Here is a 27,412-nt window from a genome sequence, read left to right as displayed (position 1 = left end):
ATTTGTGTCCGTGTGGACGGAGCCTAAAATAGAGGTTGCTTATTACATTTTTTTGGAGGGGGGGTAGAGTCTCCCCAGGTCTGGGCTCAGCCCCTAACTCCCCTAAGCTCAAGGTATGCTGCTGATAAAAAAAAAAAAAAACATTAATAATGATAGGAGAAACCTGGGAAATAGGGGTGTTGGCAGGTATGCTCATAAGTCACAAAAAATACACCAAAGGTCATATGTAAACGCAGATGTAAATCTTTATTATATTGTTGAAATAACCATCTGAAAATTAGAGTAAAGGTACATGAGACCAATCATGTAAAATACATTTTACCTATAGCAATGACTTTTCTTGCAACACAGTCGCACCAATCTTGACTTTTCAAGGAAGTCAACTATTTCCTCATCTTGGTCATCATTACAAATGTCACAGTCCTGGTATTTCCTCTTCTTTAAGTTCCTGAAATGACATACATGCCATTAGAACAATAAACAATGGAGAAGATTTTGTCTATCTATACCACAGAAAAATAAGATGTCCATTTGCCTCACCTTTATTCTCTCTAAGGCCTCAGTCCTCTCCTCAGAGGAGACTAGCTCTTTGTCAAGTCGTTCCAGCTGTGGCAGGAGAATGAGTACGCTCAGACGGTAGTCTGTGGTTTCCACTAGAGGGTTCTCAGAAAGGACCAAAGCTTTAAGAGTTTTTGACACACACCCGACAGCTTGAATGGCTTTTTGGTCTAAGATTGCATTTCCTCTAAGGGAGAGAGACAAAAGTATGAAATGTCGCTTTGCATATTTGGTGTCAAGTGAAATGATGATTGGAACTTCCATTATGGCTCTTATATGTCCTTGTGTAATGCAAATGTTTACCTGACATTTAGGTATTTGAGACACCTCATGTTGGAGCTCAGGCCCTCCAGAGTATCCAGCTGGTTGTCTCGCAGGTGAAGTGTGATGAGGTGCTCTAATCTCTCTAAACCCTCCAGATGTTTTATACCATTTTGAGCCTTCATAGTGGAAAGTTACACCAGTTACAGGTAGTTTTTTGGTTTATATACATGGTAATATGATTCATTCTCTATAAGTATCAAGTATATGAGTTTTTTAATCGAGATCAAACTAATTACCAGATATAAATGCTTCAGGTTAGGAAGGTTGATTTCATTTGTGGTATTAAGGTGGTTTCCTCTTAGCTCTAGAGTCATCAAGTTGGCAAAACAGCCACTCTGTAGTCCATTCAGTCTCTGAATACCATTACCTGCCAGAAGGTTCAGCATTTCTTAGATTAAAAATCTGACGAAGAGAGACTTTGTCATACCAAAGACTGGATAACAAAACAAAGGCTTTTTAATAGCTACCTTGCCCATAAATATAACTATTGCTAGGTCTTGTTACCACTTCTCTAATTTAAATATGACAAACTTCACAAAATATCAAAATAGTATTGATTTGAGTGGCATCACTTTATGGACAGTCAACATAAACCATCCTGATATCAAAACAGGCTTACCTGCTAGAATGAGGCTCTCCAGGGCAGACCCAACTAGGCCACTTACATCTGTTAGTTTGTTCCCAGCCATACTCAACCACTGCAGGTAGGTCAACTGGGCAAAAGGTTGCCCTTCAAAGCAAGCCACAGCATTATTGTCAACCTGCAGAGAAAAGGTTGCATTTAAGATTTACCATCAGTTAGCATTAAAGATAGCGACAGGCTTGGAGACTCTCTTCTCTGAATGAATTGAGAAAAAGACCCTTGCCTTCAGCCAGAGTAGCTGGGTCAGAGATGCCAGAGGAGAGAGATCAGCGAGCTGGTTGTTGGTTAGATCCAGAAAGCGTATGTGAATAAAAGTGCTGATTGCAGCAATGTCATTCAGTCCACTAAGGATAATAAAGGGTATCATGAATTTTATCAAAGAAGTCACCATAATTAAAAGAGTAGTTTTTAAAAAATTGTGTGTCTGTGTGCATTTTTAGCAACCTTACTTGTCTTTTAGGTCCAGTCTGACAAAAGCATGTGAGAGTCCATTGCCTGTTCGACAAAGTAGTGAAAGACCCTTACTGATCATTTCTGGGGTCAGTTGGCAAGCCTGTCCCTGTGTGAGAGAGAGAAGATAAACGACTTTACTGCAGGCTACAGGGAACTGTTGGTAAATCTAGGTCTCAGTGGATTCAACAGGCCACTTAAGCAATGTTTATGTTCAGTATTTAACTATAGCAAACTTACAATTAATGCATACTGTAAAGTTAACTATCTAGACTCTACAAGTGGTTTAAAATTCTCATTTTTGGTTGAAAAAAAAACTTCAGAGGAATGCAGCCTTTGTCATTTGCATAATGATTTCACCAGTCCAAACATGACTCTTCTCAGCAGTCTTACATTATCTCCAGCTGAAGACCACAGAGTACTCCTGAAAGACAAGTTACATTTCCCAGCCAAACGGGTTAGGTGAGAGATTTAAGTCAATAAACATCAAGCACATGACCAGTCTTGTATCTGGTATTATCAGATACGTCTATATGTTATGTCTATATGTCTGCAAATTAACCAAAAATTAAAAACTGAAATATAACATTGAAAAAGTATTCAGTCCCTTTGCTAAAACACTTGAAATTTAGCTCAAGTGCCTCCCATTTCTATCATCTTTACTGAGATGTTTCTACACCTTGACCGGGGTCCAGCTGTGGTTAATTAGAATTGATTGGACATGATTTAGAAAGGCACTCTCTATAAAAGGCCTCATGGCTGACGGCTGTAGCATAAAGCTTCAATATAAATTTGAAAAAAAGGGTTCCTGAATGCGCTGTATGTCTTTTCTCGATGTAAAACATTGTTTCATATGATGTCTTAACAGAAAGTTTACTGTACCGTCTCGTCCTCAACGGCACCTTCTGGACGAGTTTCTTCCTCTCCTTCTACATCTGTCAAGACTTCTTCCTCCATATCAGACATCCTGTTATCTTTGGTAAGTTTCCCTAAAAGCTGGTAGCTGCAATTTAACAGTTATCTCGTCCTGCAGCAGAGTTTAGCTAGTAAAGATGAAAATGACTGGACAGGCGAGGTCTGACAAACTGATGCAGCTAACGCTAAATGAACCGTTGGGTTCAAACTTTACAGGTGAAAGGATGCCGAATACAACATTCAGCATCAAAATTAGTAAAACAAACAATAAAACCTAAACTTGAGAAACAGTGGATATATTGTGGATGTTGAAGCTTATGACGCTAAAAGTGGTTTATCTAACGTCCCTCGCGAGCTAACCAGGAACTGCGGCTGCTGTTGCCATGGAAACTTGTCAACGAGCCCTAACATGAGTACAGCAGAGATGGGAAGTAACTCATTACATTTATTCAGATAGCTGTAATTGAGTAGTTGTTTTGGGTACCTGTACTTTTTGAGTTCATGTATTACTTCTGTATATTTAGTCGAGTACTGTACCCTTGTACTTTTCCACCTCTGAGGACTACACAGTAGCACGTAGTGAGTGATGTAGGGAGTGATTCCTCATTACATTCCACAACAGCTGTTCTATGTCACTGAAAGGTGTGACTTTACCTGGTTGGAGAGCCACATCCTGATGTTGTTAGTGTAAATAAGGAAAGATCATATTTTACTGTTCTCTTCAGAAGTTTCTAGGGCTATACGAGTTGGGAAAATAGCCTATTTGGGTCTTTCTTTCCCAGTATTGTGATTCCGATTGAATATGCAATTGTTTGTCCAAGTTCCTTGTCTTATGTAAGATTATAGATTAATCTGCATGTACTGCATACTTTTATTCATCTACTTCAATAAAAGTAGGGAACTGGCTTATTTGTTCAGCCAAACATGTGTGATGTAAACATGATTTGAAAGTCAGTAACAGTAGGGTTAAATAATTTTGAAAAATATCAAATTATTTAGACTCGTATCACAAATGTCTTATTGTATCTGGGGGCATGATCATTTTTCATGTCACTCTTTTTTTAGTAAGAAAAATGTATGCAAAATTAAGGAAAGTAGGATTTTTTGCAAACATTCTAAAAAATGACACTTGAATGTTTGCATGAGGTGTAGGTCATAACATCCCTGCTGCAAAAAATATTTAACTGGTATGTGGACATTTCAAGTTAAAGAAATATTGTGCCTTTTGCTATTTGAAAATTGCAGTAGGCCATATTGCAATTTTATCTATTTTTACTGCCCAGCCTCAGAGTCTACTCAATACGTGAACTTAAAATGAAAAATTTTACTTTTACTCAGATTTATAGACCAGTACTTTTACGCAAGTAAATTTAAACCAGAGTAACTACTTTTTTCACCTCTGGAGCACAGATGTTGTTCAGGCTAAGCTAATCGATAATTTGTGTATGATCCTAAATCTAATGAGGCAGGTGAATGTCAGGGCCAATCAATGGTTCTGCTCTGCAACAGCTGCAGGTTGTTACATTAGAGACCTTCTAACAGTTACGTTATATTCCTCTTTTAAACCCACAGACTTTCAAAACACAGCTTTGGACATTTCAAGTTAAAATGTCAAAATAATTTTGTTATCCATACTGGCTTACCCAACAAAAGACAGAAACCAGCCATAATGATGAAAATGTGTTATTTTCAATGAATTCACATGAGCTTAATGAAACACAGTCACATTATCAAACAGTTTTAGAAATAAAAAATTACTTTCTCAAAGGATAACAATGTATTACAATGTGAATTTATACTTGCAATATAAGACATGTTATCTACACACTAGTGTTAGTGTGACCCTGTACAGTTCATGAGGCCAGTCTTTTCTACAATGTTACACAGTTCATGTCCAGCACAGTCATTCACTGAATGACAGGGCATACAGCTTAAAAAAACCTATGGTGCATAGACGGTATTATAAGAAAACCCCATTTGCTGCAGTAAAGATCAACACTGATCTTCATTTTTCCTAAAGCAAAAGTTTCCCAACCACATTGCTTATCACATACAAGCATAAAAGCAAGTGAGAACTCAAGACTGCATCATTCATTAAAAAAGCAAAGAAAGCAGCAGCAACGAGATAAAAAAAGTAGCATCTAGCATGCCACTGAGGAGGCAGGTGCCGCAAATTCTGTGATGCCATTATTCTAGTGGCATGTGCAGTGTCAGCAGCATATATGCATGCTTTAGCTGCATGTGTGTTGGCCCATGGCATGCCATAAGGGGGGCAGCGCTGGGTGTAACACTTATGGGGCAGGCACAGCATACCACCATTATGATCCAAGTGTTGATCACGAGTGGTTTTGCTTTAAACATACATTTTAATGCTGCAAATTTATCATTTTTTTGTCTTTGACTACTTTAGTTCAATGTGGTGTTACATAAAGAAATGTATACAATTCTCTTGTCTGGTTTTCACATGTCCTAAAAGTATGCTTGGCATTTTAACAAGTCAGTTGAGTAATTTCATAAACATATGCTAATAGCTAATGATACTAGCAAGCTTGTAGCAAAGCTTATCCTAATTACATTATCACATAGCATGGCAAAAAAAGAGTGTGATCCCACTTTGAACAAGAGGAATCTCTGCCATGATCAAACACTTGATATGGCTAATCTGTTGCTATTAACACAGTATTGTCCGGCATATGATAGGCATAGATGCAAGGCTGCATGTACTGACCTAATATAGAAATCATTTCTATTACTGAGTATTCTGTGGGTTATGGTGACTGGGCTAACCTTGTTAGCTTGGATAAGCTTTGCTCCAGGCTTATTAGTATCATAAGTAATGGTGTACATGTTGCTGCCCCTTCAGTGGCATGCCATATGCCTTTTCAACCTCATCGTCACTCTCAAAAAGTGCATTCTGTGCAATATCCTGTAATCCACAGCTACAGGACCAGTTCATATGAGTGTATTACCACTGCTGAGGTAACTGTGACATCAAACCAAATAAGGAGCTATATCTTTTTATCTATATGATGTTAATGGTGATGATTTGCGTGCTAGGCTCATTGTTTCCTGGGTTAGAAGATTGAGGATGAAGCTTACTCCACTTGCATATTGCGCAATAGAAGGCCTCTTTTCACACCTCCCTGTAGCATCCTGGCACCGAGACTAGTGCCACTGATCCCATCACTACAGAAAGGAAAAAAAAAAGTCAGCATGCAACAGTATAACCAGTATAAAAGGAGAATCGCATGTTTGCATAAGGGATTTTTAAACCATTTTAACACATTATGAACAACTGTTAACCCAAAATAACTATAAAGTCTGTGCATGTCAAGTGTTTCATCATTGTTGCTTACATTGGGTTAATCTTCCTCCTTTTTGGATCAGGTGGTTCAAGTCCTTCAAATCTCTGCAACCAAATAAAGACGAAAATGAAAACAGGGCTGTCTGTAATAGCTCAGTAACAGCAGAATCACTTCAAGCAATGTGGTCCAAGTTCTTCAGTAAGACACAGAGGCTTGACCAACCTCATTGCCTGTAACTTCCTGCTGGACTCTCCTCTGCTCCAAGTTTTGCTGCAAGCATACAACAGAGGTTTATTAATGAAGAAATGTGATCAGACTAACACTGTCATTTTGTCTCTGGGACTACAAAAATGCACAGAAAGTTGAATATTTATATTAAACCTCCTTTCATGTCAATCATTCAATGTTTGTGATGGTGTGAATTTATTTTCAAGCTGTCTTTGCACCTTATGTAGCTCAGAAAGCTGCTGGTGTCTGATCAGGGCCTCCTTGCTGGGGAACTGCCTTCTACACAGCAGACAGGCTAGTTTAACCCAGTCTGTCATCTTCCCTTCCTTCTCATCTTTATCGCCACCTTCATCTTCACTGTCAGTTTCTCCACTGTAGGCAGGGACCAGGCCCTGCTGCTGAGGTGGTGATCGCTACAGAAATAAGAAGTAAAGAACTAAGTAACATATAGACATATCTGATAATAATATCATTGGAGATCCTTATCTTCTGAAAGAGATGGACATTTCTCCAGTACATTACTGTGGCCATGTCCTTACTTCTGTACTTTGTCGAATCTGGTCCAGGAATATCTGAGGCCGTTCAGACAGTGCCCCCTGCAGGAACAAAAAAAAAAAATGAAGTACAGACGTTATCTTCAAATGAACCATAATGCATGGGTTTGCAGAATCAACTTCTGGAAAGGGAGACTGCAGTCTTATATCTCTTAATCATTTTTTTAAAAGACAAAATTTAGAAGTTTGAAGCAAACAAGACTAGATAAAAGCAATTCTGCTTCTGAAGAAATGACAATGGTGGCTTAAATAAGGGCTCTTTGCTTGATGACATGGTCTTGTCTTTAAGTCTCAACTCAAGTTGATGGACATTTCCCGAGCTACTGTGCGACCCTGCTGCCCTGTAAATAGATGTTTGCTGAAAAGCACGTTTCTGCGAAGGTTATATACCTTTTTCTCCAGAACAGCATAACCTGCATCAGCACTAGCAGATTCTCTGCGGTCATCCAGGCGACCATGTCCGGATAACCGAGTATAGCCAGGAGGGAGTGCTGTGGAGCCAATAGCAGGGGAGGAGGAGGAGGAGACGGAGCGCATATTCTCCTTCTGTCTGTTGAGACTCTTAGCCCAGCGCTCCATGTCTTTGGCAATCTAGAGAAAGAAGAGAAAGCCTGGGAGTAAGAAACTGAAGTGCCTTGATTAAGATTTGTAATTTAAATGCTGTAGCCCAGTGGTAGCTTGAGACACGTATGAATAAAATGATACATGTCAAGTCAATGGCTCTTGGATGAACATTTTCTTGGTTAAGAATTTGAAAAAAATATTTAAGATATGTACAATAACTTGAACTGTTTTTAACCACAGTTTGTTTGAACTAAGATGTTATATTGCACAGTAAAGAAAGTTATTTATCAGCCAACATGAATGTGGAAACACTAATACTAAAATATGCCAGCTATGAATGTTATTTTGTCAATCTGTTTACAGAGTTTAGTTTCAAAACAAGTAGTAGAGCAAAACAAGCACAAGAACCACAATGTTTCTCCTTTGATATCTTATTGAGTGAGTACCTGTTGAGCAGTTTTATTCCTGGGTTTATCTTTTTTCTCTTTGCTGCCAGGTGAAGCAAACAGTGAGTCTGAAGGAGCTGCACCTGAGCTGGTGGCAGCATTTTCACTGCTATATTGTCCAGCAGTAGCAGCTGGAATATACGTGTGTTTCTCTCCATCCCAGTACATGTACTGCTGAGTGTGAGGGTTGTAATAGTACTGCAAAAAAGGGGTGGTACAAAAGCATGATTAACCGACTGTGGATGGCATCCTTTTTAGTGCTCACAAGATGTACATGGACTGCAGCATAGTTGCAGCTCTTTACCTGGGAGGTAGGGTCATAGTAGAGACCTGTGAGGGGGTCATAATAGTACCCGGAGCTTTCGTCGTACTGGTATGTCGACACATCTGGTACTGCTACAGTCAAACACATAAAAACAGTCCCCTCAGGGTCAAATATCTTACATAAAAACCTTTAATTCATCAGGAAAGCATAGCTAATAAATATTCATACAGATCAAACAGTGCAGGAAATCCTTGCTATAAAAACAACTGAACCCCACAAATACATTTTTGACTACTAGGGAAAACTAGACACACAAAGCCTTACGATATTTCTGGAGCTCATGTTCAGTGCCTGGGGTGGCAGGCTGGCTGGGAGCAGCTGGTTGTGGTTTCCCAACTATTTCAACCTGCAGAAGCAGAAAGATTTTAAAACTCACAACTTACTGACATGCAAAAATCCAGAAGTACAAATCTTTAAAATTGAAATCAAACATTAAGGCAGTACCTGTGTGACTGGCGTGGTGGTCGCTGTGGTAATGAGAGCAGTCTGCGTCTTCATGAGCGGCTGCTGTACTGACCCTGATGTTACAGCATCAGCTACACGTGAGTAAGCAACATAATCAGGTGATTGTGTACTGCATTTAAATTAAATTCCGTCCCACACAACTCTTACAATAGCTCCATACTGAACATACGAGATACCAACCTGTGGCTCCTCCTACAGTGTATGCCCCCATCAGAGCTGCTCCTGAACTGGGCAAAGCAGCAACCCTGACATCTGCCTGTGCTTTGAAGCTTGTGCTGTCCTGTCCAGCGTACTCATTTCCCTCCTGACTGTATGTTACTGCTGCCCCCTGCTGATACACTGCTGTATCTGTACTCTGGCCTCCACCTGATCCATTCTGAGTCGTCTGGAAGTGTTAGGTAAAAAGATGAGACCAAATCACGAGTAATATTCATTCAGTTTGGCTTTTAAGCACTCTCATGATGTCCAATACTGATCAATAATTCAGAAAGGTTACCTGTGTGACTGCCCACTGTGCAGCAGCTATCGCTGTGCTGGCCACTGTGGCAGCACTGACTCTGCTTCCATCTGTCAGGAACACGTCACTAGCATAGAAAAGTGACAAAGACTGTTCAGAGGGTGTCTGGTGACCTACATTTCCAAACTGCTTCCTTTGAATTGTGGTAAATTATGATACCAAGTTATTTTGGGCTTCTAATTTGTATTTGATATTTAACTCCAAAGCTGTTCCAGCTGATCTGGAGCCAGAATGTTTTTTTTCCTGTGCAACAGCAAAAAGCTGCTTTTTTGTTTCTTTGATTAAAGATGTTCCATTTACCGTTTTGAGCCTTTGGCAAACTCAACCACAATAGTCTTCCCGTCAATAGAGAGAGCTGGCTGAAGAGACTGTAAGATCTGGAGCAGCTGAGATGCCTCCTGTTGAGAACAAAAACAGATATCTGTATTTGTGTGGGCAAAAGTGTTTATCCATATATGTGAAAGAGAAAGCTTTATTGGAAAACAAAAATTGCAATATGTTTTTGTTTGATATAAATAAATTACAATTCTCAAGTTAGTCTGTCTAGGACTTTTGCATTTTGTGTATCTGAATGTAGTTTCCTACCACTATGGTAGAGAGCTGCAGAAAGGCAAAGCCCCTGTTAAGATGTGTGTGCTTGTCCTTGATGAGGCGGACATTGGAAGGGGAGAGGGTAGCAAATGGGGCCAGAGCAGATAAGATGGCATCCAATGAAGTATGTGGGCCCAGGTTTCTCAGTATCAAAGCTGGTGTAGGAGAGGATGACAGAATATTTTATCCTTAAAGAAATCATAGATGAACATATTGATGTGAGGATGCAACAAGTCAAGTAACAGACATACTGTCATTTGCAACATCTGCCTGCTGTGTTGCTTGTCCTTGGTTGACAGCGGGTCCAGAGGAGTGGTAGGGTGCAGGCAATGGCAACAAGCCCTGGGTTCCCTCCTTTTGAAGACCAATCTGCAGATCCCTCTGCAGCTGGGGCAACTTCAGCTCAGCCTCTGAAGATAAAGAGCCCTCTGATTACTATAATATAATGACACAGAGTTTTAATTCTGTAAAGGTGTAGATAAAATATATCTATGGATATGGATTTAAATTTACCTGATTTAGGCACACTGCATTTGAAGCACTTCTCTCTCCTTTTAAAATTTTGCACCCCACACTGTTTAAATGTTACAAGACCCACAGTTAAATACGATTTTCAAGAATGAGCACCCACAGTTTCAAATATATAGGTACATACACATACAGCTTGGGATTTCAATAAACACACACACTACCTTGTTGCAGAGCCAGTCCTCATTGGCACGCGGTTTTGGGTCGCTGTAGTGCATCGACACTCTTTGTCCCAGAATCAGCAGCACACCCTGGAAGAAAAAGGAAGAGAGACAGAGGGAGGGAACAAAGAATGATTATCAGGGATAAGTGGGCCATGCATGCCAGAGAAAGGCCTCATCTCACAAGAGATGAGAGAGAGGGAGAGAGGGAATGAGAGAGACGACAGAAAAGATAGGGGGACAGAGAGAGAGAGAGAGGCTGAAAGAAAGAGGACACCAGAGAATTGCAACCTTCAGCTTTAGAAAACTGGGACGGACTGAAATGGTGTAAGTGTGGTCTTTTTAAGGAGAGTGTATAGGTTTAATTGTATGATCCCTCCCCCCTTAAGGGGAAACCTTTGCACAGTTTTACACACAACCCTTCCCAATGTCAGCACCTTTGCTCCACCCTCCAAACTGGCACTAAATCCCACCCTAAGATGTTACAATGGATGTAATAATGCAAATGAAAAATTCGTTTTTTTCTTTTTACAGACTGAACATACGAAAGACTTAAATTGAACAAAACTGTCATATTATTGGTGTGATGGTTCTGTCAAATTACAGAGAGTGAGAATGTGTCAGCAAAGAAACAGGAGTCAAAGGAAAGCCTGTACTCAACAAATAATATGCAAATGTGACAAGGAGGGCCCAAATATGAAAACTATGTTGTTGGGCCCTGACAGACAGACATCAGCATGACTTAACATGAATTTTGCCTGTTTGTGAAATTCTGTATCAGTAGAAAAATGGATTTTCCCCACAAAGGATAAAAACTTACCTACCTACCTCAGGGACAGAAATGTATGTCTCGTCTTTGTTTGTCTATGCCATACTGGACTGCTTCATGTGCACATGACAGGGACTGTACTTTGGACCTGATATGAACCCATTCATCCCATTGTTTGTGTGTGTTTGTGTATGTGTGTCTGTGTAGGAGAGAGTGACCTGGTTGGTCTCCATCCAGCGGGTGGCCTCCTGTATGACATTAAACTCGACGAAGGCGAATCCTCGGCTCTGACCTGGACACCGCCCAGCGCCATGGTAACCGAACAACAACAACAACATAACAACAACGCAGTGAGGGGTTAGTGCTTCATGTCCAGAGGAGAGAGAGAGACCCTGTATCAGCGCTAATAAAATCAGTCATTGCTTCTTCTCTCCCTTGGGAACACACTCTGACAGTCAGTTTGAGAGCTGCCGTCAAATTCTCCACAAGGGAGGGAGGACGCAATGTCGAGTATCTCCACAGGGTCAGGGAAAGAGGGAGAGATGGGGAGAACCTACCCACTCATCAATTTTGAGCTCTGTGGCATTAAATGATGAAGCACCCAGCCAGAACAAACACACTCTAGCACACACTCTCACATAACTCTGACACTCAAGAGTCAGAGAGAACTATGCAGCACTGCTGTGTAATGCGACTTTAGTGCTCCATATCCTGTCCATGCAGTACTGTAAATGACTGACAACATATTTAGACTTTTAAGTATTTTACACAACACTGTATGGTATAACATGAAGTGTAATCACAGAGGGTCATCATCTGAACACAGAAAAAGTGATGTAGGGTTGAGAAAGACAGAGCAGTGCAGGAGGACTGTAAGTATGCCTGAGTCAGAGAGGCACACTTAACAGACAACCAGTGAGTTAGCAGAGAAAGCGGCCAGTGAGACAATGACTTTCATAAGAAACCTTTCAAAAGGCTTTTCTGAGTGGTATGGAGGACACACATATCTGCAACATTTATATCCCAACACTCACACATTCAAAAAAATAAAAAAAAAATAAAAAAAATAAAAAAACACTTCAAAACTATTTCTCATTCGGCTCATGTCTAAGATGACACTGTTAGTTTGCGAGCTACTCAGACAGATCTCACTCCAACATAGATGAAGCTAAATTATGGAAAGGTAAAAACTGTCAGAGAGCCAAGATGGAAAAGGTAAACTTGAGCATTGTGGTACAAGTCTAAAACCGAAGGCTGTGAACATTCTGATAGTAAAATATTAATGGATCTCTACTTTAATAAGAACATGGATGTTTGGTTGCCCTGTGGGCAGGGCATTAAAGATCCAGTAGACCAAAAAGTCAAAGCAGAATTTTTTTCAGAAATCTGTACAGAAGTAGATAAATGTGTGTTCTTTGCATCAGCTATAAATCAGAGAATAAAGAATGATGGTGATGGTTAGAGTGCAGAATAAGAACAGGGAAGGTGCTTATTAATTAAAGAGAGACGATGAGGCAGATAGGGAAGAGCAGGGAGAATGAAAGAGCTGAAAATAAATCAGTGAGATGAAATGAGCGAGTAAATAGCAGGAAAAAACAGGGCAAAGGACAAATTCTCACCTGAAGATTTATTCCTCATTAAGCGAACTTCTCTCGGCTGGATCCCCTGTTCCTGAAGTTGGGCACGGATCTATGAACAAAATCGCATCCTTATTACAATCTACAGTCATAATAAAGTTACAATTACAGTCATCACCACACCACTGGAGAGAACACACAATCTGTATAGGCACCTCATTGGCGGAGGCATTAGGAGGCAGCATGCGAAGCATTATGATGTTGCTTGGCCTCTGGTTGTGGTCCAGATCTGCACGGTAGTCCTGGTCCCTCTGGTCCATCTCATCAAGAGATGCATCTTGTCCACCACTTCCACAGCTGTGCTCCTCTGCCCCGGCAAGAAAAGCCTGGAGAAAAAAACAACTGCATTTAAGCATAAGTGTAAACAATAAAAGAAAGCTTGAGCAGCTCTATAAAAAGAAATAACTTGTTATGACTCACCCTCCTCTTCACTGCCCCACGAGAGAACCTGTCTTCCTCTCTTTGTCTTGCTGTATTGTATTCATTCGGTTCTGAATGGGTGCCCCCACGTCCCCAGTTGCCATCTCTGCACCCCGAATGAGGAGCACTGTTCTCTGGGAAGCCTCTTCCACTTTTACCCCGACCTCTTTCCTGTAGGCCAGTATGCAACTGCTCAAACTCTCGCCTGGACCCCTCTTCCTCTTTCTGGAGCAAAGAGGGGGCTTGATCAGAAAGAGACTGAGGACAGGGGGGCCACAGGATCCCCTTCCCATCACGCCTGATATTTCCTCGTCCCTCTCCTCTCTGATAAAATCCCCCCTGGTCCTGAAGGCGACCTGGGGAGAAGTCATGAAGCCCTGGCGATTCTGCTCTGCCATCATATCCTGCTCCTGCCTCCTCTTCATCTTGCCCATAACCTCGATAGTCCATGTCCCGAAAGTTGTGATCGTTGTGGGCGTTGGCATAGCGTCCTGTGCGATCTCCTCGCCCACCCCTAGTGACCATGAAAGACACTGTGAGAGACCTGTCCGACCCATTCACCTTTTTTAGAAGAGACAACAAGAACACAAGAACACTTCGCTCACCTCCGCTCATAGTCCATGCTGATATACGGACTCTGTTTCTGGTCTCAGTCCTCTTGTTACAGCATTAGAGCCTAAATGCAAATTTATTTGTTTAAAAGAAAGCCAACAAACACAAGTAAACTTTGCAAACTTACGGTGCACGAACATGTCTGTGGAAAACCAAAATAAACGCGTATAGGTGACGATTTTACTGAAAAATTAGCAAAGCCCAGAGGCAGGTAGCACCTCACCTCAGCAGGTTAGCTACAACTTCGATTACTGATAAGACTTCTCCAACTTAGAGTATCATCACTTTAAACACCAGTGTGTGTAAAACTCACAAAAAACAACACATGAATAAAAATAAGTAAACCTGCACCGATAATAAACGCATCTACGCAACATACTTGCATTAATATACAACCCAAATGAGTTTTCGACAATGACGTGCGGCGGTCATCTCTGTTAGCAGGCAGGCTAACTATCTTAGCCCGATGTTGGCTAGCTCATCACGGGGGGAGACACTATAACCAAACGGCTGTTAACGGCTACAAACAACAACGGCTGTGGTAGTAAAACGAAACAGCACGGTCACTTACCACTACAAAAGGTTTCTACTCACGGCTCTTTCAATGACACGTTGAAGCCGAGGTTTACACCGGGTTGTATTTTTCCCAAAGAATAATTATTTTCAGGGAACCAAGTGTAAAATGGCCACAGCTAGGCATTTCATAGTGGGAGGGACTAATACCTGCCTTTGTTATGTGATTGGTGCTTGTAGAGCGAAAAACACTTACGATGACGATGATTGGACAAGACAACCCGGCCAACCCTTAACGAGGAGCCCATACAATATAAACTGGGACACTGAAGTGATCCTTTCAACAAATGAATAAAAATCAAGCAATCGCACATTTGTACAGGTTATGAATGTTTTATTTTGAAAAAAAGAAAATTATACCAGTAATATGGCGAAGACTGTTGTAGTCATAAATGATGAATGGTTTCAAGAAACACATAAATATCTTTAACAGAAAACCCTAATATCACCTTTATCTGAAAACAAAAATCCAGAAAGCCTAATAGGTCAAAGTAAAAAAAAAAAAAAAAGGGGGGGGGGGGGCAGTAGAAGAAAAATAACTGCTCTAACATCCCACTCCCACGACTGTCCAGCCATCCACCCTATGGTTGACCTTCATTTTATTACCAAAACAATTCTACGGTTACAATTTATTCATCATTGAACTGACATAAGCTGATCATAACAGCAGGATTAAGTAAAATGATTAAAATATACTAAGAAAATCAGAGACATCAACAATAAAAAGTTATAGTACAATAATGACAATACCATTAAAGGGGAGATTGGGAGAACTGAATAAAAGGCAAACTTGAAATACACATCAATAATGTCCTTACAAGGCCTTGTAAGAGATACAGTACATAATGGACATAATAGTAATAAGATAAACCTATCATCTAAAGAAAGGATTTTCAACTTAACTACACCACACGTGATTTGACCCACTGATTAATGCAATCAAATGAATCTCTAGTACACACAAAAAAGGTCCTAAAAACTTGTAATATGTTTAACCTGATTGTGCCTCTATGTATAGTACAATGTCTTCCAGTAAAATGAAGGTTTCTATGTCACTCTGAGTAGTTGTTAATTCCATTACCCAAATGAGCCATAAAATGTGGCTGTCAGGGGTAACTTTGGCATGGAAACAAGGGGTTAGGTCAGTGACGCAGAAGGCCTTCCCATGCATACAGTACGTAGACACTTGTTAATACACACCCATACAAATATACACACATTCACTGCATGCAAACCTGCACTGGAGAAAACATACCGCCATACAGTCTCACACACTCACTTAACCAGACAGACACACACACACACACAGAGTAAAGTACAGGTAAGTAATTCCGTGTGGGGAAAATATCTCATACAATCTAGTTTAGGCATACCCCTGCATAGCGCCTGAGTCAGAATATGAGCCTGAATGAGCCAAGCCACTGACATGGAGAAAGCATTCACAAATGTGATGTATGGACACTACAAATGAAAAAATACCCCCTTTGAAGTTATGAATCCTAACCCCACAACTTACTCTTCTTGACCCATGCTCTCAAGGCACTACATGTAGGCGATACTGTGTAAAATTCACTCAGAGAGAGTCTTAATTCAATCTATTTTACATTTAAGTCATTTTTTTTTCTTTCTCTTTTGCATGTCCCATTTGTCTTTGGCCTGGTAATGACCGTTTCTAACTTCATACCAATCATGGCACATTTCAACATGTTTACATCTACTCAACTTCAAACCACCCCCACCACCTGCTCAAGATATTTCTAGATCTAAAAGTGTTTGATTCAAGCAAGCAAATGGTATTTAACCCAACATAGACCAAGTATCAAGATGGAAAAGCCTATCAAATCATTGAAGATCGCTGTAATTTGCTAAGGATAACTGGGTGATGACAAATTGAGCATCTGCAAAACTTTTCAGGGCCCTCCCCAATATTCTCCCCCATGTCAAATCTCAATGGAACCTGCCCTCTCATCTGTGCTTGACAGCAGCTCCCTCCTTTCCCAGAGCCTATAACAGAAGGCAGGTAGTCTTCCTGTTACGTTTCTTGGCCTGCAGTGCTGCTCTAGTTGCCATCTCAAAGACCTCCCTCACACCGTCTTTGGTTTTGGCAGAACACTCTTGGTATCCACAGGCAGTGATGCGGTTTGACATTTCTTTGCCATCCTCATATTTAACTGGCTCCTGGAGACAAGCATGAAAGTAGAGGTTAAATCTTGACATTTATACAAACAACATGAAAATGTGGTTTAAAAAGAACCAAAACAAAACAAAACAAAAAACAGACCTGTTTCATTTTGGCAAGCTCTCGTCTGGTGTGCTCGTCATTGCGTAAATCCTTCTTATTGCCCACGAGGATGATGGGAACATTCGGACAGAAGTGTTTAACTTCAGGTGTCCACTTTTCAGGAATATTTTCTACAGTAAGAAGAAAAAAGAATGTGGTAAAAAGAAAAATTTCAGTTTCAATTGCAAGGCATTCAGTATATAATAATGCGACTTGTGCAAAGACAATACCTAAACTGTCAGGGCTGTCTACAGAAAAGCACATAAGAATAACATCAGTGTCAGGGTAGGAGAGAGGCCGCAGTCTGTCATAGTCTTCTTGACCTGCAGTATCCCAAAGTGCTAGCTCTACCTGAGAACAGACAGAGAAACTTGTTAGGATAAACATGTGACTAAAATGACTTGTTAAGAAAGAAACTGAGCATTTAACTTAAGAATTAAAGATTTTAAGTGAATGAATTCAGCCAACATGAATTAAATTATTCCTATCATTTTATTGAGTGGCAGGGGAGCAAAAAAGAATAATTATTAAGGATGCATGATATTGGATTTTTGTGGATATCACCAATCCATCCATTTTCTATACCACTCATCCTGGGGTCACGGGGGGGCTGGCGCCTCTCCCAGCTTTTGGGGATATCAGACCATGCAATTTTTTCCAAACGTAAGTCTAGCCAATATACATAAAAACACCTACTGTACTGTAAAAAAAAAAAAAAAAAAGAAAAAAAAAATCACTAGACATCTCCAAAGCAAAGAGAGGCTGAATCAAGCCAACCTGAGAGAAGTTAGACAGTCTGGTAGTTGTTCTTACACTTTGGTTTTCATTTCAAAATGTTAAAGGCTCACAGTGAGCCTTCTTGAGCATGTGATGCCTTAGTTAAGCATCTATACCTGATGGTACATTGTGCCAATATTTAACACTGATATATGATTTATACTGCAAATATGTATTCCACACAGATTAGCTACAGATCGTACGGAAAGAAAAGGATAACAAAATAAAGGCTCCTGTGATTGCAATACCCATCAGTCCTTATTAGATGCATAGCCTTTAATTAATGAATGGTTTTGACTGTTTTATTAGTACATCAAAGTGAAATTTGCAATTTCCTTCACTATTAAAGTCAAAGATACAGTTTAAAATAAGAGCACCACTAGCAACATTAAGTGTTGGGCTAGCAAATCATAACAAGAGACTATGTCACATAAGGATGTAAGAAATTATAAGGGGCAATATCCCTTTTTTTCCTACAGATAACTGTGATTGAACCTAATGTTTGCAGAAGTCACACTTGATAGGTTTATATTTTTTTCCATTTTTTTTTTACACTTTCTGCAAGGCACTGGTACAGTGCACCCCAAACCAACGTTTGCAATGGCTCACCTGTTTTCCATCCACCTCGATGTCAGCCACATAGTTCTCAAACACAGTGGGGACGTAGACCTCTGGGAACTGATCCTTACTAAAGACAATGAGCAGACAAGTTTTCCCACAAGCACCATCTCCAACGATCACCAGCTTCTTTCTGATAGCAGCCATCTGTGGAAAAGAGCCCAAAACATTGTTATACTTTCTTTAGTCACAAGTTATCACGAGTCCATAACCCGACCTCACCTTACGATGGCAAACAAAAAGTTACTAAAATTATAATGATAGGCCATTGAGGATGACAAATCATTTTAGAAAAAGGTAGGTCCTCGTTATTAGAAGTAACGTTAAAGCTCAGACTACGTTAAAAACGCTGGTAGAGCGACTCCTTAAATTTCAGAGTTTCTTCAGATATGCTGAGAAACAATCTTAATAAAAGTACAAACGAAAATGCCGGCAAACAGGGAGTATGCCTTGTTGGAACAGGGTGTAAACATTTATCATTTCCGTGCTGTGTTTCCATTCCTGCAGAAACGCTTTCAGTCCGGGCCTGTCAAACCAGCTAACATTAGCAGGGTTAGCATGAAAGCTAACGGTGTTTCCATGGTCTGAACTCCTGTCATTTCGAGTTTTCTCTCTTAAACCTTAACTATAGTACTCCGCATACTTTTGTGAAACGCAGGTTACCGAAGGAAGAACCGGCTTTAAGTTTAAAAGCCATCGCTAAGAATAATTACCGCTTGATGTTTCTGTGTCCGCCTTTCTCCTCTTCCTGACCGACTGGAAACTCCGCCTACTGCTCACACGCATGTGCGTGTTTACGTCATTTGTCAGAAGGCTGCGGCACATTTGCCTGTAATACAGAAACGTTTTTATACCTAACGTGCCATTCATGTAATCGGTTTCAGGTTTCTAACTGAAATTAATCCAAGAGTTTGACATGAAAATAACATCATACAGTAAACATCAACCAAAAAACAATAATATGATAATAAAGATAAAACTTTAATTTGTTCGTTTTCAAGTATAAATAATTCAGTCAATTCTGTGTATATTTTATCCATTTATTCATAAGCAGGAGACAGAACTGTAAAAAAATAAACAAATACATTTAAGAATGTATTTGTCACATAGCCCATATAGTTAATGTATATATTATAGCCCATTTTAATATTTACATGCTTCATTTAGCTGTCCATATAGAGGATAACTTAAATGTAAAGAAAGCGTAGATATTGTACCATCTACAGACCTTAAAGTACCTCGCCAAAAAACTGTAGCTTAAAGTTGTTATAGAATTTGATCAGTTCCTATGCCACAAGAGTCATGATATGCTTGCTATATCTATTCCAGCTGAAATGTGTGTTCATGTTTGCTAGCTTGATCCACAATTATCACTGTGCCATGTGCATTTAGACCCCTCTCCCAAGGTAGAGGACCAGTGCACAGAGTTTGTCAAAACTGTCTCTTTTTCTCTTGAAGACTGGCAGTGGCCACCTGAATGTTTTCAGTCTTCCAAAGCATCTCCAAGATTTCGGAAAGTAGCTCATCTCTTACAGCCCCTTCACAGCACGTATGCACCCCCCTGCTCCTTTTCCTCTGAGTTTATTTGAGCTAAAGAAATTGAGAAGTTCAAAGATGCCAGAGTTCCAGCACTGCTGCCTCGATTTGTTTCTATGGACACTGGAGGTAAAGTTGCTCTGATTGGCTCTCTGGCTCAGCCAGTCTGTGGTCTATTTCCTGACAGTGGTTGTGGTGGTGCTGTTGCTGCGCTGGTAGAACAGCACATAGGCTTGATTGGTCTGAAGCTGGTTCTCAGAGACTGGAGTCACACTGTGGGAGGGCAGAAGAGGAATGAGAGAGTAAAAACAGCTTAGATTAATAATGATAAAAAAGATGTCTCCATACAGATGACCTGATTAGACTCTATTAATGATTGTGTATATCATGCATTTTGGAGGGAATTGCATATTTGACTATGTGGACTATGTCTCACCTGGAGTCATTGTAGAAACACCAACCATTTTCATCTAAACAGCAGGCAGTGTAGTGACCCATGTTCACTGTCCCGGCATGGTTACATATTGCATATAAATCATAGAGAACTGGACCTGTAGGTTCATGCAAAGATAGAATAAGTCACTGCTTATGTTTTTAAAGAACAAAGTGCTAGTTCTCCAGTCTCTTACATAAAGAGATTATCTAAATGTATTGATAAAGTGAATGTGCTATTAAATATTTGTTAATTTGCCATTTACCTGCATTCTTTCCATTGTAGTGTTATCATAATACTTTTGGTTGATTACTCAAGTTTTTTGCTTTAAATGCATTTAATTTTCACTTTCTGAATTAATGAAATTATTTTACATATTATTTAGTAAGAGGGTCCAATGTCCAGTGTCATATTATCATATCTTAAAATCTAGCAAAAGCCTTTTTTATTTTTGGAAAGATCAAATAAAATCTATGGTTCCACCACAGCTAAAAACTTCTTCTGCAAACTATTTTCACCTCTGTGGGTAAGCTTTTTAATTCTGATATCCAAATTCATTAATATAAAACAATCTGTTTAATCATGGTATCAACAAGATACAGAACTTTGTTTCAAAGGTCTGACCTTAAAAGTCCCTTTTGCCTTTTTGACTCACATTAACTGTATGATTTTTAAAGGAGTATTTAACTGTATATTTTTAAATAAATGAAATGGTATGCAAAAAACACATATTGATGCTTGTTACAGGAAAATGCAGAAAGACAAAACTAGGTAAAATTCTAGTTACCAGAGTCGAGAGGCCCATATGGTCCGAGGTCCAGGTTTGTGAGTGGGAAGGACACATATGTGGTACTTTTACTGATCGACCACCGTGACATTGTAAATCGATTCAGATCTGATTGAAAAGTTAAGCTCCATAATAATTTATTGCACAAAAAAACTCTCTGGTTCATTAATTACACTAAAACATACTTGTCGTCAAGGATACGTATGACAATAACCTGGGGAAACCTCTGGATGGACAAGCGCTTGGTGCACTCTGTGTGCCTGTTACACCTCTCACACATCTGAAACACACAAACAATCACATTTTAAACATTTGGAAAAACAAAAGATTATTATCTATTCTAAAATGTACAGCCTGGACAGTCAATTTGTTAAATTTGGAGTCATTAAAACATTTTTTAAAACTCAAATTAACACAGAGAAACATTGCATGTTTAAGTTTCCAACTCCCACTTTGGAAACCACTGCTTTTAAATGTATAATGTATAACATGAAAAAAAAAAACCTGACAAAATCATTTTTTAGTAGAATTGTACAGAAAATAGCAGCCATTTTTACCTTTAATACTTGTAGTATCATACTATTACACAGGCTTGTCTACAGAAATGGAAAGGCCTTTTAATTGTCCATTCCAGACATCATTTAATAATAAAAACTTGCCAATGTTGGATCAATAGAAGTAGTGCTATCCCTTTACTTAATATTCACCTCCTGGTCCTGGATCTGATCAGCTTTTGCTGCTGACTATAAAAAAAAGTTGTAGCAGACACTGACACAAATGCACTGCACACTGCTTTTTTTGTTTTTAGCTGTATTAATCTGGTTATCAGGACAAAATATCTCACAAAAGATGCGTAGAAATCAAAAACTGTGTATCAAATATGATTTATTCTGCTTAACAGAGAATTGATTTATGTTTAAAAAGCATCAGGATATTTCTCAAAGCACTTACTGGATCGTCACCCATGTTCTGCAGTGTCCCCGGTTAATTTTATTTACTAAAGTGCTTCTTAATCGATATAGCAAGAAAGAAAGCACAAGGCCACTCTCTCTTTTTAAGATTAGGTGACTAAAGTGTTGTAATTTAATGCACTGCATGTTCATAAGAACTTTTCAAATGTACCATGTACAATTTCCAAAGTTATATTCTTGTATTTGTTTGTAAAGTTGCTCTTATGCTGCTTGGATTTTGTTTGCTTTGGCTTACATTGTCTAATGTTTGTAATATATTATATATGTTTTTTTGTATGTGGAAGACATTGTATAAGCCCAAATTCTTTCTCTGCATTCTTGTACTTTGTTAGATTTACTTCGTGTAATGATGAATATGCAAAGAACATAATACGAGTTCAAAGAATAGAATGAAAAAGTACAGACAAGGGCGAATGTATGGTATATTTTTGTTTGAAGCAATTCCTGAGTCAAGTATCCTTGTCATCATTATAAAGAGATGCATTAATGACTGAATCTACCATTTTTTCTCTGTATTTACTCACAGGTGAATTCTCCTTGTCCAGTTTCTCCTCCTGAGAGAAAAGGTCGAGGCACTGCCTCAGCGTCACCTCCCCTGATGAGCTCTTCTTGGGGATGGGCAGCGACAGATCACAGAACACATCAAAGGTGTTGGAGTAGTGAGAGCACACAGAGCAATGCAGTGAGCTCCGTAGCTGGCCTGAGAACAGATCTGTGAGGAATGATGATGAGTAGTCTCTTCAATCAAACTTTGTCTTAATAACAGAAAGAAGTTTAAGGGATCACCATGAACGGATAGCCTAGCTTACCAACTATTCTGCTGTCATCTCTCTCCAAGTGCTTCTTCCACATGGCTGCTGCCTCTTCTGAAATCCTGGGAAGAAGAAAAGAGAAGGATGAAATTTGATAAATTGTAAAACTTTAAGGACATCATGTGAAAATAATTCTAAAAATCAGGGGCTGAGAATCATCTCATAGGGATCCTAACATAGATGAGAATTGAAGTCCTCTAGTTTAAGATTCATTAACATTCACACAGCAATTTTGAGTGAGGAAAAGAGACTGAAACTCCCTTTCTAGGTATGACATTTTTTTCTGAGGCTGTTTGGTTGATGTGAAAAATGGAGAAAAAGTGCTCTTTTAAGGTTGTTTCACTCATGCAAGAATATTTCCTGCAAACCTACATCAAGATTTCCTGACTTGTTTGTTCACATTTGCTTCAGAGCGGGAAATTTTACTGCATTTTCCCCATCAGACAAGGGGAAAATCTGTGTGAAAAACTCAGCTGCAGGTAAATAAGGGAAGATTTTCAAGATTTTTGTACGAGTGTGAATGGAGGCTTTAGTGATAGTGTGCATAGACGTACTGTGAAAATGATCTGCTTGATCATAAAATCTTGTTGGACATTATTTTATCATGAGCCACATTTCATGAAATAAACACCTCTGTTTAATAAACTGTAAGTGGTTTAGAAGTATACAGCCTACAAAATGATTGAAAACACATGACTACACGCATAGCAGCCAGCTCACATGTTCATGCATGTGAGGAGCCTTTAACCAGTAATCAGCTGCACCCACATAGTAAGCCACATTTAAAAAGACTTAACGTGCTGCTTTAATTTGCACTGAAGAAAAGCCGAAAATGGACTGAACAGTCAGAATGTTTCTGCCTGTCCACTTTGATTCAATAAAAATGTTCATAAATCAGAGCTTTATTCAGAATGTTTCTTCTAATTCTCTTCAGCTTGAGAAAGTCTTAATTCTTCTAAAAGTCTTCCTCACTTCTCCTGGCAGTTTCCACTTCCTCCTTTAAGAGCTATGTTGCTATGTGGATAACTTTTACTTTAACAAGGATGCAGTCTTTGTCTTAATGGGAACATTTTAGATGCCATAATTCTGACAAATTTCTTAAAATTTCTTCACCAGGAGCAACTCTTTGTGTGTAGGAAGCTTTGTGAATGTGGCCTTTGGCTGAAAGTATCAGGATATTTTGTTTTGTGACAGTGCAAGGGTTCCCAACACTACCATAAGAGATTTTAAAAGATTTTTAATCCAACATTTTTTATACTGTAAGAAATGTTTTTTTTTTCCTTTTTTTGTATAAATTGCATAAAAAGTTAGAGTCTGGCTGCAGACTGTAGCTCTCAAACGTCCCCTCTCACTGACTGGTATAGTGAGACACCCCATTTGTCAGATTGAAAATACAGGCTAAAACTTAAAAATACAATTGGATAAAACATTCAGTTAGGTTAGAGCTTGGGTTAAGGTAAAGATACCAAAAGTTAAAAACCTGACCTGCAGATCCTACTGACAAAACATTAAATAAAGCTGAGTAAACTGGCTGCTTACAGGTTAAAAAATCTCTTCCTCCATGAAAATATTCTTATGTAGCAAATGTAGCTTATTTAACTGTTAGCTGCATAGGTTACGTAGATATTAGCGCTACGCAGCTACTAAGCAAAACACTTAAGTTCTTGTAGCTCATGGATATCTGTACTAAAGAAGCTAGAAAGCTAACATTAGCTACCTTATCTTCTAAGTTTATATAGCTACATCATCTATGTGGCTTACAAAGCTACATTAGCTTTAGCTTTGTTTGCCAAGGCTAACATTGCCAGAGCTAACCTAGCTACATGAGCTTATGTAGTAATGTTAACTATGTAGCTTTACTTTCTTTAGCTAAAGCTAATGAAGCTAAAGCCAGCCACTGTTCATGTATGTAACTCCACAACAGGTCCATACCATCATTTTACACTGGATTCGACCTCTGACCTTTTCAGTTACATTTTATTGATAGGTTTTTAGTCTGTGATGTTTGCAATGTTGATATTTCATGACTGTAGCTGTTGGACTTGAAAAAAGATTGATTTTGTTTTTTAAAAATCAGAAACTGGAAATCCGTTGTAATGGCAAATTATGACATTTCTGTTCAGAAAGAGATGGCAACGGTCTGGGAACCAGGAGCATCTAAGAGCTACAGTCTGCATCAAGATTATCTTGCCAGAAGTGTTGCTTTGATAATGGATATTACACATACTATGTGTCAGTAAATGCAGATACTGATGGTGTACTTGCATTAAACAAGGATCCTTCACTGCAGATTTTGGCTGATTTAAAAGAAATATATTCGATCAATCTATTTTTTAAGATTTGTTCTGGGGCTTTTATGCCTTCGTTCTGATAGGACTGAACAGTGAACAGCATCAGAAACCAGTAAAAGAGAATGGAGAACACAGACTGTATCTGAACCCAGCGCTGCATCAAGGATAACAGCTCCTGTGCATGGGGCATACAGGCACAGCTGCCCCTGGATGTCTTTAATACAATGTTTCCTTTCCAAAAATTCCTAAAATATCATAAATGCTATATCATGACATACAATTTTTAGTCTTTCTAATTGACAGCCCTAGTACGTACCTAAATCTGGCGTATTTCTGTTCAGGATCCTTCCCCGTTCGCCGAACGTAGGGCCTACGGTTTATTTCTGTGTGCAGCTTGTCCAATAGGAACCTAAGAAACTCCTGTGCATCCTGTTGGCTAAATTTAAAGAGGAGACAAAGACATGAGTATTTCTTTGAGTCACTGTTAGAAGCAGCTTTTTCTTTTCAATCACGTGTTAAGCAGCTTCTATACTGAAGGATAATAATTTTAATATTTAAAAGTTCCTCTCCCATATTTCAAACAGCTTTGGTTCTCCAGATGTGCATAATGTAATAAGAATACAGTCTAGTCTGAAATGATTTTGCTGACACTAGTGCTTGATGTGTTCACCTTTGCACATCACTGATGTCTTTAGAGCAAAAGTCTGAACAACCTTGAAGAAAATGATTAAACATGATCAATATTCTCACCTGTAACCACTGAAGTAAGGCACTGCTTCTTTAAAAACACTGTAAAAGTGGCGTGGGTTAACCGTGCTGCCTTCATTTATATCCCAGAGGCCTGACAGCACCTGGGAAAAAGCTGAGCACAAGAGGACAGGTGAAAAATACAAATGATGACCACATGTCTTGGAAGGAAATTTAAGAGAGGAGAGAGGAGATGAATACCTTCCATGAGCTTAGCATCCTCTTTGGAGAACTTCTCATGCCTGTAGGACTTGAGGAGGCAGTAATCTCGTAGGCCATGTGTGTGAGACAAACACTGGACTACTGCGTTCAGGAAACACTGGGATAAAATGTGAATAAAGGAGAGAGCGAATAGGAACAAGTTTTGATAATTGTGTTTAAAGCACTTCCTACATGACTGAACTTACTGTGTTTCCAACATTTCTAAGGCCAACTCTTCCACCTCCTATAGTGAGCTGCTCCTTCTGGAAAATACATATAAAAAAAAGGAAGTTATTTACCCACAATGCTGCTGCACTACAGTTTGACCCCTAGTCACGTCTGTAGGACGTGTTGCTGTCTGTCTGCTTTAACCCTGTCACGACTGTGTCTGTGCAGCAGAGGTGGGACGGATTTAGCCGTCTTATTCCATTAACATAACAAGAGAAGCTAAAAGGAGGTCAGGCCCAAGCACTCATCCTATTAGAGCCAGGGAGTGCTGACAAGTGTTTATACACGTGTGTGCCAATGTGTACTTTCTGCTAATTCCTTTACACAATATCTCCATCTGTGTTTATACTCATGAATCACACTTTTGTAGAAAGTTCAGGGCAGCCTTAATGATGCCATGTTCTACCTACCTCGTTGTCAGTGACCAGAAGCAGGCCCATCAGTGACGTGTAGAGGACAGACTGGGAGATGTCAGCGGACTCTCTCTGCAGGCCGTTCTGAGACACCAGGGTCCGACACAAGGCCTCGCAGGAGGGCTCAACGTTGACACCGCTGGCTCCGGGCATCCTCAAACAGTCCTTTTAAACCAACGTATGAAGAGGATGATGAAGTGTTATCCTTGTATTTTCAGGACGTCAATAACAGCTGAGGAAAAAAGAGCAGGATTAATTTGTGAATGAGCTTTCCTTTAGGATAAACTCTGTCTTGAGCCACTCTGGCTCACTTTTCTCTCCCGTAATTACATCATCCAGAACAGCTCCAAAGCCAGGGTCTAATAGACCTCAATATCTAAAAAATGAGATGTCAATTAAGGAACTTAACACAAAAATAGATACAGAACATGCTCATCTTACAATAAGAGATGCCAGCACAGGCTCACTGCTGTTTCATGCTGGGAAACAGAAGAAACCTTGACAACAAAGTAGGTTTACAAAAAGATAAAATAATCATACTGACAAATAAACAGAGCGGTTTGGACTCACCTGATCACTTGGTCACTCTATCTGTGGACAAACTGTCCCCACCGAACTGTTCCCATCACCTGCTGAGCTGTTAAAAATGCATAAGGGGATGTCTACAGTTACACTGTGTGGCTGTAGGCTAGAACTGAAAGTCTACCTCTCTCTCTCCTGCCCTGCCACTGA

General features: G+C 39.5%; 4 protein-coding genes and 1 long non-coding RNA gene across 9 annotated transcripts; 1 reads left to right on the top strand and 4 right to left on the bottom strand.

Annotated features, from left to right (window-relative positions):
• Positions 1-264: 264 nt before the first annotated feature.
• Positions 265-2,941, bottom strand: lrrc23 (leucine rich repeat containing 23). Of its 3 annotated transcripts, none has more exons than XM_041800301.1 (8): positions 2,858-2,941; positions 1,975-2,084; positions 1,749-1,869; positions 1,502-1,643; positions 1,119-1,249; positions 862-998; positions 541-745; positions 265-448 (listed from the first exon to the last, which is right to left on the bottom strand). In XM_041800301.1, the coding sequence occupies exons 1-8, from the start codon at positions 2,939-2,941 to the stop codon at positions 416-418; spliced, it is 963 nt and encodes a 320-aa protein (XP_041656235.1). In that variant the 3' UTR covers positions 265-415. The 3 variants fall into 3 exon arrangements, with proteins under 3 accessions (XP_041656235.1, XP_041656236.1, XP_041656237.1); XM_041800302.1 differs by lacking the exon at positions 2,858-2,941 and adding an exon at positions 2,369-2,592 and having other exon boundaries at positions 267-448; XM_041800303.1 differs by lacking the exon at positions 265-448 and having other exon boundaries at positions 547-743.
• LOC121518108 lies at positions 2,822-23,697 on the top strand. The gene is made up of 4 exons (XR_005992621.1): positions 2,822-2,954; positions 11,551-11,657; positions 22,515-22,702; positions 22,827-23,697. It is a non-coding gene; the product is annotated as an uncharacterized LOC121518108 (long non-coding RNA).
• rbm10 (RNA binding motif protein 10) lies at positions 4,558-14,723 on the bottom strand. 2 transcript variants are annotated; one of them, XM_041800271.1, is made up of 23 exons: positions 14,607-14,723; positions 14,006-14,076; positions 13,401-13,914; positions 13,136-13,306; positions 12,963-13,032; positions 11,562-11,635; positions 10,578-10,664; positions 10,399-10,459; positions 10,137-10,295; positions 9,880-10,040; positions 9,595-9,692; positions 9,274-9,361; positions 8,958-9,162; positions 8,757-8,848; positions 8,577-8,658; positions 8,292-8,383; positions 7,988-8,185; positions 7,368-7,568; positions 6,963-7,019; positions 6,642-6,836; positions 6,418-6,465; positions 6,247-6,299; positions 4,558-6,076 (listed from the first exon to the last, which is right to left on the bottom strand). In XM_041800271.1, the coding sequence occupies exons 2-23, from the start codon at positions 14,020-14,022 to the stop codon at positions 5,986-5,988; spliced, it is 2,814 nt and encodes a 937-aa protein (XP_041656205.1). In that variant the 5' UTR covers positions 14,023-14,076; positions 14,607-14,723; the 3' UTR covers positions 4,558-5,985. The 2 variants fall into 2 exon arrangements, with proteins under 2 accessions (XP_041656205.1, XP_041656204.1); XM_041800270.1 differs by having other exon boundaries at positions 14,584-14,718.
• Positions 14,909-19,035, bottom strand: LOC121518103 (rho-related GTP-binding protein RhoA-C-like). The gene is made up of 5 exons (XM_041800320.1): positions 18,975-19,035; positions 18,253-18,408; positions 17,097-17,217; positions 16,867-16,997; positions 14,909-16,763 (listed from the first exon to the last, which is right to left on the bottom strand). The coding sequence occupies exons 2-5, from the start codon at positions 18,406-18,408 to the stop codon at positions 16,590-16,592; spliced, it is 582 nt and encodes a 193-aa protein (XP_041656254.1). The 5' UTR covers positions 18,975-19,035; the 3' UTR covers positions 14,909-16,589.
• Positions 19,288-27,386, bottom strand: usp21 (ubiquitin specific peptidase 21). 2 transcript variants are annotated; one of them, XM_041800293.1, is made up of 12 exons: positions 27,251-27,386; positions 26,678-26,912; positions 26,246-26,302; positions 26,040-26,157; positions 25,842-25,953; positions 25,408-25,527; positions 22,798-22,862; positions 22,513-22,700; positions 21,219-21,297; positions 21,018-21,125; positions 20,234-20,348; positions 19,288-20,070 (listed from the first exon to the last, which is right to left on the bottom strand). In XM_041800293.1, exons 2-12 carry the CDS (start codon positions 26,831-26,833, stop codon positions 19,971-19,973), a joined length of 1,218 nt encoding a protein of 405 aa, XP_041656227.1. In that variant the 5' UTR covers positions 26,834-26,912; positions 27,251-27,386; the 3' UTR covers positions 19,288-19,970. The 2 variants fall into 2 exon arrangements, with proteins under 2 accessions (XP_041656227.1, XP_041656226.1); XM_041800292.1 differs by having other exon boundaries at positions 26,678-27,364.
• Between the last annotated feature and the right edge of the window lie 26 nt (positions 27,387-27,412).

This window comes from Cheilinus undulatus, linkage group 11, assembly GCF_018320785.1.
Source record: "Cheilinus undulatus linkage group 11, ASM1832078v1, whole genome shotgun sequence".
Classification (NCBI taxonomy): domain Eukaryota; kingdom Metazoa; phylum Chordata; class Actinopteri; order Labriformes; family Labridae; genus Cheilinus; species Cheilinus undulatus.
Note: the sequence above shows the minus strand (reverse complement) of the source record. Positions and strands in the feature narration are given on the sequence as shown.

What these genes read in the sequence shown, in the direction of transcription:
- lrrc23 (XM_041800301.1), bottom strand. Translation starts at nt 2,941, where the DNA reads ATGTCTGATATGGAGGAAGAAGTCTTGACAGATGTAGAAGGAGAGGAA. An exon ending in GTGCCGTTGAGGACGAGACG is followed by an intron (nt 2,085 to 2,857) that starts GTACAGTAAACT and finishes TCTCTCACACAG; the next exon opens with GGACAGGCTTGCCAACTGAC. An exon ending in CTCAAATACCTAAATGTCAG is followed by an intron (nt 746 to 861) that starts GTAAACATTTGC and finishes TCTCTCCCTTAG; the next exon opens with AGGAAATGCAATCTTAGACC.
- rbm10 (XM_041800271.1), bottom strand. An exon ending in GGCAGATGTTGCAAATGACA is followed by an intron (nt 10,041 to 10,136) that starts GTATGTCTGTTA and finishes CTCCTACACCAG; the next exon opens with CTTTGATACTGAGAAACCTG. An exon ending in GGAATAAAACTGCTCAACAG is followed by an intron (nt 7,569 to 7,987) that starts GTACTCACTCAA and finishes TTCTTTCTCTAG; the next exon opens with ATTGCCAAAGACATGGAGCG.
- LOC121518103 (XM_041800320.1), bottom strand. Translation starts at nt 18,408, where the DNA reads ATGGCTGCTATCAGAAAGAAGCTGGTGATCGTTGGAGATGGTGCTTGT. An exon ending in TCGAGGTGGATGGAAAACAG is followed by an intron (nt 17,218 to 18,252) that starts GTGAGCCATTGC and finishes GTCTGTTCTCAG; the next exon opens with GTAGAGCTAGCACTTTGGGA. An exon ending in AGCTTGCCAAAATGAAACAG is followed by an intron (nt 16,764 to 16,866) that starts GTCTGTTTTTTG and finishes GCTTGTCTCCAG; the next exon opens with GAGCCAGTTAAATATGAGGA.
- usp21 (XM_041800293.1), bottom strand. Translation starts at nt 26,833, where the DNA reads ATGCCCGGAGCCAGCGGTGTCAACGTTGAGCCCTCCTGCGAGGCCTTG. An exon ending in GGATGCTAAGCTCATGGAAG is followed by an intron (nt 25,954 to 26,039) that starts GTATTCATCTCC and finishes TCTTGTGCTCAG; the next exon opens with CTTTTTCCCAGGTGCTGTCA. An exon ending in CAGAAATACGCCAGATTTAG is followed by an intron (nt 22,863 to 25,407) that starts GTACGTACTAGG and finishes TCTTCTTCCCAG; the next exon opens with GATTTCAGAAGAGGCAGCAG.